The sequence below is a fragment of the Aethalodelphis obliquidens genome, unplaced genomic scaffold (genome assembly GCF_003676395.1).
Source record: "Aethalodelphis obliquidens isolate GAN/ISIS:26980383/991018 unplaced genomic scaffold, ASM367639v1 scaffold89, whole genome shotgun sequence".
NCBI classification, from domain to species: domain Eukaryota; kingdom Metazoa; phylum Chordata; class Mammalia; order Artiodactyla; family Delphinidae; genus Aethalodelphis; species Aethalodelphis obliquidens.
This window is the reverse complement of record NW_020838033.1, coordinates 3,793,725-3,806,181: the sequence shown is the minus strand read 5'-3', so window position 1 is coordinate 3,806,181 and position 12,457 is coordinate 3,793,725. Positions and strand designations below refer to the sequence as shown.

Genomic DNA, 12,457 nt, shown 5'->3' with positions numbered 1-12,457 from the left:
CCATTGTGTGGATGTACCTTAATTGAACCAGTCCCCTGTGCATAGACTTCAGTTGTTTCAATCTTTCACTACAACAACTGCAGTGAATATTCTTGCAAATAGCTACTTTTATGCCCTTGTGTATTTCCATAAGATTAATTCCCACCACTTCACTTGCCCCTCCACTGTCCCCACCCTGAACTCCCAGTGCTCTAGCGAGTGGCTCAGACCCTGCTCCGTTGCTGCAGTCAGCATCTGCTCTGATTGGTTAATGCCTGTACTGAGCTGGTTACTAAATAGTTTCAGTATCACCCTGATTGTATTAGTTAGCTACTGCTGCATAACAAATTATGCCAAAACTTAGAGGCTTAAAACAGCAAACACATTATCTCAGGGTTTCTGTGGATCAGGAAGCAAAGCATGACTTAACTGGGTCCTCTGGTTCAGAGTCTTTCACAGGCTGTTCTCAAGGTGTTTCCCAGGGTTACCTCAGCCACTGCTGGGGGGAGATCCATTTTTAAGAGCTTTCATGTGGTTGTGGCAAGATTCAGTGTCCCCCTTCAGTTCCTGCCACGTGGACCTCCGCATAGGATGGCTCACAACGTGGCAGCTGGCTTCCATCAGAGCAGGCAAGGAAGACAGCGGTAGAGTGTGAGCAAGATGGAAGCCAGAGTCTTTTTGTAACCTCATCTTAGAAGTGCGGTCCTATCGCTTTTGCCATATTCTGCTGGTTGGAAGCAAGTCACTAGGTCCAACCCACACCCAGGATAGGATTACACAGGGTGTGAACACCAGGAGGCAGGGATCATTGGGGGCCATTTTATTTTTTTATTTTATTTTTAAAAATTATTTATTTATTTATTTTTGGCTGTGTTGGGTCTTCGTTGCTGCACACGGGCTTTCTCTAGTTGCGGCGAGCGGGGGCTACTCTTTGTTGCGGTGCGTGGGCTTCTCATAGCGGTGGCTTCTCTTCTTGTGGAGCATGGGCTCTAGGTGCCTGGGCTTCAGTAGTTGTGGCTCACGGGCTCTACAGCACAGGCTCAGTGGTTGTGGCGCACGGGCTTAGTTGCTCTGCGGCATGGGGGATCTTCCCGGACTGGGGCTCGAACCTGTGTCTCCTGCATTGGCAGGCGGTTTCTTAACCACTGCGCCACCAGGGAAGCCCTGGGGGCCATTTTAGAGGCTGCTTACCACACAATTACAATCCCATCCCTAGACACTGAGCTTTACAGTATCTTATTGGATCATCCTCGCAGCATCGTAAATGAAGTCTGTACGTTTGTTTCTTTCTAAATGAGGACACGGAGGCTAAGAGAGGTGGCATGACTTGCTTTCACACAGCTATGAAAGGTAGAACTGAAACCCAAATCTTCTGTTTTTTAAACCCTGGGGTCCACTATTGAAACTTTGTAAATCTGACCCACTCCCATTCCACCCAGAGGGGTGACTCCTTTCCTCCTCAGTTCCCCAAACACCCACACACACCCAGGCTGTGCACACACCCAGGCTGCTTTGCAGGAAGGACCATTCTTGGTGTCCATGCCACCCTCCTCCCCATGCATTAATGCATCATCGGGGCGGGGTCTGTGCCTCCCTCACAGCTCACAGGGCTCTCTCTGTGCCCAGTGGGAGAGTCTCAGGAAATCTGTGTTGGATCCAGCTGTTAAATGAGGGTGGATTAGAGGAAGTCAGATCCCCCAGGAGTGTGTGCATCTGAGGCTCCTCTGTGATTCTGGAATGAAAGGCTGTTTTAGAGCAAGCCAGGGAGATGTGAGGAGGTGGGGTAAGGAGGGGCGGAGGAGGAAGCAGAGCCCACCTGAAATAACAGGAGGGCAGCTGCGCCTGTCCTGTGAGACCAGAAGGAGACGCAAGGGCTCTGTTGTGGGAGCTGCTGGATTCAGTGACTCTCGGAGGTGCTGGGTCCACCCGCCAAGCAAAACCCACGCCTGACTCCCAAGCTCTGCCCAGAGGCTCCCGGGCTCCAGTCTCCCTGCCCTCTGTCCCCCATTCCTTCTTGTCACTGCCAGACAGATCTGGTCACGTCATTCTCTGGCTCCTTGTTGCCCAAAGCATCAGTTCAAAGTCCTTTGATTCTGGGCACAGCCCACTTTTTTTTTTTTCTTTCAGTTTTATTGAGATGTAATTGACATACAGCACTGTGTAACTTTCAGGTGTCCAGCATAATGATTTGACTTACATACGTCACGAAATGATTACAATAAGCTTAGTGAACATCCACCACCTCATATAGATGCGAAATTAAAGACAGAAAAAAATAGATTTTTTCCTTCGTGATGAAAACTCTTAGGATTTACTCTCTTAACAACTTCCGTATGTAACAGACAAGTGTTCATTATATTTCTCATGTATGTTATGGTCACAGCCCACCTTTATAGGCTCATCTCCAGACCCTCCTGTCACCCACTACTCTGTCCACGCAGCACTGGTCTGCATGCCCTGGGTTCCCCAAACATGCCAAGGGCTATCTGCATCTTTCTGATGCAGTTCCTCGTATGAAATGCCCCCCGCCCGAAGTCCTTTTACCACTTGGCAAATCCTACTCATTCACTGGTCCAGCTCAGATGTTGCCTCCTCCATGCAGCAGAATTCACGGCTTCCTCCTCCATCCCCCCGGCACTTTGTTAAAAGCTTTAATATAGAACTCATGACACTGTCTGGCTCATCCATATTCTCCCCAACTGGCTGTGAGCTCCTTGGGGGCTGGCCGTGGCCCCAGCACTTAGCCCAGTGCCTGCAGCAGGGCAGGTGCTCAAAACACGAGTAGCAGCTCGAGAGTGAGCGCTGACGGGAATGGGTGGAGCAGAGACCCTGTCCCCTGCCCTGTGGTGACACTAAGTGAGAACAGGACCTGACATCTGAGTTTGGGGGGTGAGTGCTTTGATAATCGCATCTCTTTTTGTCAGATATTTTTTAGCTTGGGGGTGCAGGCAGGGACTTTAGAAGGAACATGGAGGTACGGGTGGAGCATATCACGTGCATGCATTTTCTGGGGCAGTATCCATGGCCTTCATTGGGTTTTAAAATGGGCTACAGGGCTTCCCTGGTGGCGCAGTGGTTGGGGGTCCGCCTGCTGATGCAGAGGGCGCAGGTTCGTGCCCCGGTCCGGGAGGGTCTCGCGTGCCGCGGAGCGGCTGGGCCCGTGGGCCGTGGGTGCTGGGCCTGCGCGCCCGGAGCCTGTGCTCCGTGGCGGGAGAGGCCGCAGCGGTGAGGCCCGCGTACCGCAAAAAAAAAAAAAAAAAAAAAAAAAAAAAGGGCTACAACCTCTGCTTTTCGGAGTGATGGCTTTTATGTGGCTGAGAGATCAGATTCCTCTGGGTCTGATATTCAACCCAGCAAGCAGGGAATTCGTTTGAATTTGGTTGAGCTGCAAATAACAGTAAATCCCAAAAAACCATGATAGAAGTTCAGGTAGAGGCCTCTGGTCCACAGACCCTATCACCGGGATATTCACCTCGAATATTCCCGTTGTCCCAACCCACCTGTCCTACAGAATGAGTGATGTCACTGCCCTTGTACCCAAGCTCGGTTCCTTCCTGCCTGGGGCCCTGTGAGGAGTGGAGTTTACTCCCCACTATTCAAGAATCCCGCAGTCCCTGAACCCTGTCTGGGGGACTCTCTCCTCCCCCCAGTCTCCAAACACTTTCCTCCCACCCCTGTCTGAGGGTGGAGGGAATTCTGCACAGTCTCATTCCTGCGGTTGAGGGAAGAAACGCTGAAAACAGCCAGAGTTTCTCTTACCATTACTTCCTCGCAGAAACTGCTCCACAGGCTTTGGAGCAGAGTCTGCAGAGCACGCTTTGATGCAGAGAAAAGATTCAGATTAGCAGCGTCTGTTTGAAGAAGCATGCAAAACATAGAGGGTAGCTGATACACTATTTGACTGGAGGGGCCCCCAGAAGTCAATATAATTTCCTCTATTCATTTGTTTAAGAAACCCTTTCTTTCATGGACAGTATAAAAGCAACTTTAGGGTAGCCAGCGTCAAAACTGACAGAGATTCTGAATTAATGGAATTGTATTAATTCATTAATTAATTGCAGCCCGCCCCTTGGCTGACCCCAGAATGGCCTTGGACGGCCTGAACACTTGGGCCTTCTCCTTTACCAGAACTTTCCTTTCCTTTCAAAAGCAGGCTTGAGAAATGTGGCAGAGGCCTGTGCTGTACCTTGGTGCTGGGCAGCTGGGTGGGGAACGGGGAGGCCCCAGAACTGGCTGCAGAGGAGTGAGAAGGAGAAGCCAAGTGGTGGTGGTGGGGGGTGTCATCACCAGATCTGGCCCAGTTTGTCTTCTCCCTGCTCCTGATAAAGGATCCTTTACAGTGCTCTTCACTGTAGCTTTTTATCCATCCTGGGGCCCTCCCCTTCCCCCTTCCCCCCTCCCCCTCCCCTCCCCCTTCCTCTCCCCCCCCCCCCCCGCCCCGTTTTTCACTTTTCTTTCTTTTTTTCTTTTCTGTTTTTCCCTCTACTCTGCTCCCTGAGCCTTGCCGTTTCTCACCTCCTCTCCTCCCTCTGACCTTTTCTACGTTGCATCTGTGCCGAGGAGGTCTCTCCTCCCTCCCCTCCTGGGCTGAAAGCTCCTTGGGATACAGGACCCTCATTGTGTTTGTCTCTGGGGTCCCCTGATGGGGCTCAATTCCTGATTATTAAAAGAATAACCAAATGAGCAAAGGAAGATGAAAACTTTTCATAACGAAAAGTTTTCAAAACGAAAACTTTTTCCTGAGCCACCATCTTAGATTTTTTTGTATCGTAACCACTGTTTTGGAGGGAAGTTTGTGGCTGGACCTGTCAGTCTGATTTCTTCTGACCAAACCAACCCTCTCCCTGCTGGTGTCTGGTGTGGAAACAGAACAGGACATGCCAACCTCGCTTTTGAGCCATGAACATCTCTTGCTTACATGACAGGGCTTTCCATGTCTGGACCTTAGTGTTTTTTGAATCTTTGATGAATGGAAGCAGAGATAAAACAGAAACGTCTGAAACTGCCAGAAATGTGGCGCTGGGGTGGCCACTGTCTTGGTTCCAGCAGGGATCTGTTGGTCAGGCAGATGGACATCATCGTCCTTGGGCAAGCCCGAGATGTTGGTGAGATAATCCAAAAACAAATAACACAGGCAGGGATATTAAGGGATCTGTTTATCAAGAAATAAAAGTCTTGCCAAACCAGACACTTAAAAAAGTACAAGTTGGCAGTTGAAGTGAGCAACTTTTTTTTTAAAATAAATTTATTTATCTATTTATTTATTTTTGGCTGCCTTGGGTCTTTGTTGCCGCATGCGGGCTTTCTTTTTAGTGGTAGCGAGCCGGGGCTACTCTTCGTTGCGGCGCGCAGGCTTCTCATTGTGGTGGCTTCTCTTGTTGCAGAGCACGGGCTCTAGGCGCGCAGGCTTCAGTGGTTGTGGCACATGGGCTCAGTAGCTGTGGCACTCAGGCTCTAGAGCACAGGCTCTGTAGTTGTGGCACACGGGCTTAGTTGCTCCGCGGCATGTGGGAATCTTCCCGGCCCAGGGCTTGAACCCGTGTCCCCTGCATTGGCAGGCGGATTCTTAACCACTGCGCCACCAGGGAAGCCCGTGAGCAGCTATTTTTAATCAGAGATATGTTTCGGCCCGCCCACCCTCCTCCCACTTCCTACCACACACATCTCCTCCACCCTTGCTGGCAGGGCTGTGTTGCTTTTGGGGGATATCTGATCATCTCTGGCCGTACCCTCACTTGAGGCACGTCCCCACCTCTGCTCCCCAGTAGGCTGGTGGGGAGACGCATTCCGAGATTCTGGTGTGGGCTTTGCTGGGAGCCCCGCCTTCCCCAGCTGCTGTCCGTGTGTCTCTATCCATGAATTCGACTCCCTTGACAAGTCCGTGTCTCTATCATGCCCCAACCCTGACCCCCTTTGTCCTCCTATTTCACCTGCCTTCTGACCGAGGGCAGGCTCTCTCCTGCATCCTTGCAGGTGGAGAAATCCTGAAAGCCAATTCTCCTCCTCCTTTGGGCTCTAACTTCGGGAGGGTCTGACTTTTTGTGGCCCATTGGCGGCTGCCCTTTTGAGAAAGGCCATAATCTGAGGTGGGCTGAGGAAGAAGGGCATTCTTCCTTTGTGCTGCGGGCTGAAGTTATAATAAGTTGCTGGGGTTTTCCTGACTATTTGTAAGCCATTCATTCATTCACAGCCATCTCTTGAGACCCTGTTCTGTGCAGGGCCTGGTGCGAGGGGCTGGGGGACAGAGACATATACCTTGTAGGCTCTGCTCTTGGGGAGCTCATAGCCTTGGGGGAGGTAGCCAGCAAAGTAAATGTTTGTGAAACAGATGACACTGGACAGTGCACAGGAGGCTGTGGAGCTCAGAGGAGGGGCCACTAACTGCACCCAAGGGTGGGGGATGTCTTCAAGGGGGGCCTGTCATTTGAACTCAGCCTGGAAAGACGAGGCAGATTAAGAAAGAAATGTTTACGCAGAGTCTAGATCCCATGGCCTCAGGCACCTCGGAAGACCTGAATTTTCACCTTTATTTTTTATCCTATTCCATTTCAGGGTTAAAAGGGGTAATTCTTTAGGAGAGATGGCTTCTGGGGGTAGTGGGTGGGATGGAGCTGTGAAAGGCTGCCTGGAACTTCCCCATCCTCCACCCAATGTCTCACATCCTGCAGGCTCACCCAAAGCCCAGTCCACCTTCGCAGAGCAGTTGGTGTCACACAGGGAGGGCCCTGCAGCACATGTGGGCCTTTGGTGAATTGAAAATGGGTGCCTCTTCTGGGCAGCTGAATTACGGAAAAGTGCCCTTCCTCACCCCAATCTCCTTCAGACCCACCCCTGCTTGGCAAAGGACCTTTCTTGTATTAGAAAAAATCTGTGTGTGTGTGTGTGTGTGTGTGTGTGTGTGTGTGCGCGCGCGCACACGCACACACCTGTGAGTGGGTAGTGCTTGCATTTCAAGCACAGGCCTCTGAGGTGGACTGCAGATTCCTGTTTAGTTCCAGGGTAGTGCTGCGGCCACCAGCGCCGGAGCAGTTTCCGTTTCATCGCACAGAATGTTTCAAGGGTATTTTGTGGTCGCGGATGCTTCAGGGGCTGAGGTGTCTCCAGGCTCTGCGGCAGGACAGTGGGGTGTGGTTCGAAGAGAGCACGCTTTGGGTCAGACCACCTGGGGTTCAATCCTGGGTTAAGTAGGAGGGAACGGTTCCAAAATCGAGGATAAATAAATTACAGAAACGTAGCTGAGATGTTCTTTTGAGCAGTGGATGCTCCCCTCGATCCTTCATTCAGGATGGGCCACCCAGCAGTTGCACAGGACACCCTCCTTTTCATGGATGCCCCCACTGAGTGTTGCTGCCACCTCGGGAAACTTTTCTCCAAATCACCTTCAGCTGAGTGAGAAAAGGAGTGCACTGGGGATACTGAAGTAGCCCAAAGAACCAAAGGAAGAGCCAACAACTGGGAAGATAGGACCAGGGCAGGTCTGGGGACTCCAGAGCCTGGAATGCCACCAGTTTCTCTCCACGAGGTGGCTTCATCCTCTAGCTTTCCCCTTGAGACTGGAACCATGGCCATTCATGGACGCCGAGCTTGCATCTTCTTAGCAGTATTACTGGAGAGCAAAGGGCCTTCTGGTTATAGTTTAGAAGTCCCAGGGAAGGTCTCTGATTGGTCTGACTTCATCAGATGCCCAGCCCTGGACCAATCACTGTGTGGCCAGGGAGGCAGGGTCATGAAAGAAGATGCACTTCACAGACAAAAAACCAAGGCCCTAAGGTTATCCTGCTTGTCAGGAGCAGAACTTGACTCAGAACTCAGGGCTCTTGACTCTGAGGTCCTGTAGGAAGTTTCTGCAGGGAGCGAGGCAGGACATAAGCCTGGCTCCAGGCCCTGAAACTTGCTCTCCCCTGCATCAAGGAGGGGAGAGGTTCTCCAAGGTCAGCCTGTCCATCTGCAGACATTTGCAGAATGCTCACTGTGGGTCAGGTTCGGGACCAGGTGACCATAGTCGAATGGTCCCCACCCTCCAAATCAACCCTAATGACCACACAATGTAAGTGCAGTGAGAGGAGGGCACAGGACAGAGGGGGTGATAAGAGGCAGCTGGTCTAGAGTGGGTGCTCAGAAGAAGTGGCCCTGAGCTGGATCTGGAAGGGTGAGCTGGAGAAGAAGAGAAAGGGTGGAAGAGCATTATGGATCAAGGGAACAGCAGCTGTAAAGTCACAGAGGCATGGGAAAGTGTGGACCCCCTGTGTCCTTTCCCCAGGAACAGCCGGGCCTCTGCGTTATTAATCTGCTTATAACACAAAGCTCTCCCCTCAAGGCCAGCTCCTGTTCTCCTGTCTCCCCACAGGTTCAACACCATTATCCCAGGATGATGGGTTTACTTCCTGCCCTCAGTGGCTGCATACTAACTCCCGGTTCCACTCACTACAATCTCTTACCCACCTGTCAGGCTCCAGGTCCAGGCCCCGAAGCCCTCTGGCCATGAGCTGCTCCTGATGACAGGCTCTGCCTATGTTTCAGAATCTCGGCGAAGGACCATCTTCGAATACCACCGTGTGGAGCTGGACCCCAGCAAGGTCACCAGCACATCTGCTGTGGAGTTCACCCCATTACCAAGTAATTAGGGGTTGTTCCCACTGATGAGGGGGGAGGCATTCCACCATCTTGGAAAGAGCTTTGGAGTCAGACTGAGTTCCATCCCAGGCCCACCACTGTCCCCTGTCTGGGTACCACCACCTAACTTCTCTGGGCCTCCATTTCTCATTTGTAACATGGGCCTAACACCACCTCCCTCCCAGGGCTACAGTAAGGGTTAGAACTACAGTAGGCAGAGCTGAGGATGTAAATGAAAGCTCAGACATTAACTGGCACATCCCAGGCCCAGGGCGTGTCTTGTGCTTGATACGTGACAGCTATTGTTATTAACACATAATTGAAACCCAGGAAAGAGGTACCTCTGAGAACTTAGACTGAGCTCCCAGAAAAGATAATCCAGGAACTGAATGGGTCCATAAGTTTATCATTGTATTTTCCTTAGAGGAGGCATGTTGCTGGCATCCACAGGCAGGAAGCAGTAGAGGGATTTAGCCAGTAGCCCTCCAAGATCCAGGGTGCCTGGTCCTGTCCCTCTTCTGTACCCCACTCACCTGCCGTTGAAGGCACACCATGGCTGGGGCCCCAGCCGCTGCTGCGGACCCTGCAGGATCGGGGTGGGATGTTCTTCAGGATGTGGTCAGGGCGGCTGGGGAGAGTGAGGGAAGGACAGCGCTCTCGTTCTAGTTTTAAAGAAAGTTTTCATCTCTTCTCCTGTTTCATGGTACCTCCCCGCTTCCCTCTGAAGCCGCGGCCTTCTCGCTGCCTTCTGGGGCATTTCTTGCCTCTCCTTCCCCCTCTTCCTCTTCCCTGGAGGTTCTGGGAGCAGGGGTTGAAGAAAGAAGAGGAGGAGGAAGGGTCTTCTAGAATGCCAGGCCACGTCCCAGCAGGTGTCCTCCCCTGGAAAAGAGGCCGGTCCCTGACCCCTAGTCACAGGACAAGGACACCTGCGGTTCCAGCCCCGCCCCCACCCTAGTGGCCCTCCCCCTAGGCAGGGCTTCCTCGAGGACCGGTGAGAGCAAACCCAGGAATGAATACACTGCATTTGGGAACAAGGACATCCAAGGGCAGGGCTAACTGCTGGGGCGGAAGACGTGAAACGTCCTGGGAACGCGTTTCTGGGACACTGTCTGTACATTGAAGCCACTTCCCACCCCTCCAGTGAATTCTGTGAGCATTTAATAGCACACAGGACATCTGAAATGCAGATGAGAAATAAAGGTCAGTGGGTTTTATGAATATCCCACGAGGCTCCCAGGGTTTTTTCTCAGTTTGACTGGAGCCATTTAAGGGGTCTCCAGAGTCCTTGGGAATGATCATGGGCTCCCATGTAGGGGAAGGGACAGTGCTACCAAGGCTGTGATTTGAACCCCTGGGAGGCAGGTTTGCTTTGTCCTGAGAAAACTCTGCACCCCACAGCCCCAGGCTTTCTCCCTTACCTTTGGGTAGGGGAGGACTTTTAGCCAAAATTCTTCCAGAGGTGTGGCTGGACTGTTTTCAAGCCATAGCACTCCATGGCTGGTCCCTCTTCTAGAAGAGACTCATGAAAAGGTGGCCTGGGGTGAAGGTGGGAGCTGGGGAGGGGGATTCCCACAGCGGGACCTTGAGACTAGGAGCTCAGGCTCTCGGCTCAGACAGACCATCGTTCAAACCCAGACCTGCCACTCTTAGCTCTGTGACTCTCCAAGCCTCAGTTTCCTCCTCTGTAAAATGGGGATAACAAAAGCAACTATTCATCGAGTCCATAAACTTTTGTTAACTGCCTACCACGTGCTGGGCGCTGTTCTAGACCCTCTGGACGCGCCAGAGCGCTCTTGTTCTTGGGCCAAGTCGGTCCCTGCTTATTTTCTGCTAATGGCTTTTCCTCCACCCTTCCAAAGCCTGCAGAGCCCTGGTAGACAAATGGACACAGTGCCACCTACAGCTCGTCCCTCCCACAAGGTGACTGAAGGTGACCACCCTGTGCCCACAGCAGCTTTTCTCCCACTCACTGAGGGCTGGCTGGGGGTCCACAGAACACAAACGGATTCCCTCATTAATGGACTGTGGCCCAGGCCCATGAAAACTCACAGAGAGAAGAAATGTATGTGATGTCTCGTGAGTGAGTTGTCATGTTCTGTAATTAGTGGTCACTTCTGGCTGCTACCAACATGTTCTGTTCAGCTGCTCATCAGATGAGCCCTTACGTTGCACACAGCTATTCCGGGTCAGTGCCTGTCTGTCCTTATAATAAAATGCATGGGCTTTGTGGCAGCTGCTCGCCACTCTGAGGTCATTCTGGTTCACTTAAGTGGGCAGCATTTAAGCAAGTGAACAACTCTTAAAATCCAGCCCCCATACCTCCTGCTCCGCGGGCCCTCTCTGCTGGGGGTCCACGCACCCTCCAGCAGCTGCTCCCACTAACTTGCCTGCTCTCCACCCTTGCCCTGCCCGGCTAGGCCCCAGCTGCCCCTCCTCCCCATTCCTACCACCTTCCAGCTCTCCACTCTGCTGAGCCGGCCAGCGTGCTGACTGCTGTTGGGAGCATCCCTGGGATGTGTTCCTCCCGGGCCTCTGCACACAGAGGCCCCTCTGCTTGGACTTCTCTCCCAGGAGAGCTGCCAGGCTGGCTTCCTCACTCTCTCAGTCTCCTCAGAGGCCTTCCCCAACCTCCCTGAGTAAAACACATCCCCCACCGTCATTCCACCTCCCTGTTCTGATCCGCTTTTCTCCCAGCCCTTCTCACCACTGGCAACCCTAGGGTGGATCTATTTGTCTGTGTATTTGTTGGCTGTCTCCTCTGCTGGACTGCAGGTTCCATGTGGGCAGTGCTTCTGTCTTGTCCTGTTCACGCTGCATCTCCAGCATTGGGACAGTGCCGGGCCTGGGGTAGACGCTCAATAAATATTCGTTGAAAGAATACATGAGTGAATGAGCACGTGATAGGTATATTGAGGGGAATGAAGGACCAGAGTCGATAACAAATAGCATTCACTGGCTCACCGTGTGGCCAGCTCTGTTATAAACCCTCTCACAGCTGGCCTCCCACACGGACAGCATCCTGATCCCTCTTTTACAAGTGAGGTACCAAGGCACCAACAGGTCAGGTAACTCTCCAGGGAAGACTTAAGCTTGGATGAGCAGAAGTCAGCATACCCCCTGGGAACAGCTCACTTCCAAGAGGAGAGGGAGAGGAAAGGAATGGAATTCCATATGCCTGGCCTGGTTTACTCTCAATAACTCAGCCCCCAGACTTCCCTGGGAGGAGCCGGAGAGGCCAGGAGCGGGCCTCTGACGGCAGTCCAGCCACACAAACAGTCCCTAGGAGCAGGGAGTGCTAGCTGGTCAAACCAGGACATCTTAAATCCTTTCCAGGGATTGTAGGCAACACAACTGTAAACACTAAATTTGCCGAGAGACTCGATCTTAATTGTTCCCAGCACTGGAAGAAATGATACTGATGTGAAGTGATGGTGGCGTTAGCAAATGCTACAGTGGCGATCATACAGCGATGTAAATGGATCAAATCCATATGTTGTACACCTTAAACTTACATGACGTTATATGTCAATATATGTCGATTTAAAAAAATCCTTGGCAACCCTGTAATTGTAGGCAATAGGCCAGAAGTATAACTTTCCAGACTGGGTGCAATCCCTTTGTACGTGCTTATGGCGCCCTGTAATTTTCCTATGTAAACCTCATCACAATGATAATTATGTAGTTATTTTTGTTTGATGATCTGCTTAGGGTCTGTCTTCCCATATGACTGTAAGGCCCAAGAAAGTACCAGGTCTTACTGCTGAATCACCAGCACCAGCTCAGGGCCTGACCCCCTGGTGACAAAAGGAAGGAAGGATGGAGGGAAGGAAGGAAGGAAGGAAGGAGGGAAGGAAGGAAGGAAGGA

General features: G+C 51.9%; 1 protein-coding gene across 2 annotated transcripts in view; it reads left to right on the top strand.

Moving 5' to 3' along the window:
• Positions 1 to 12,457, top strand: part of PLXDC1 (plexin domain containing 1) — a 63,955-nt gene that overhangs the window by 32,496 nt on the left and 19,002 nt on the right. For both annotated transcript variants that reach the window (XM_027094505.1, XM_027094504.1), the window contains exon 8: positions 8,500 to 8,595. In XM_027094505.1, the coding sequence (XP_026950306.1) occupies positions 8,500 to 8,595 (96 nt within the window). The remainder of the gene's footprint in view (positions 1 to 8,499; positions 8,596 to 12,457) is intronic.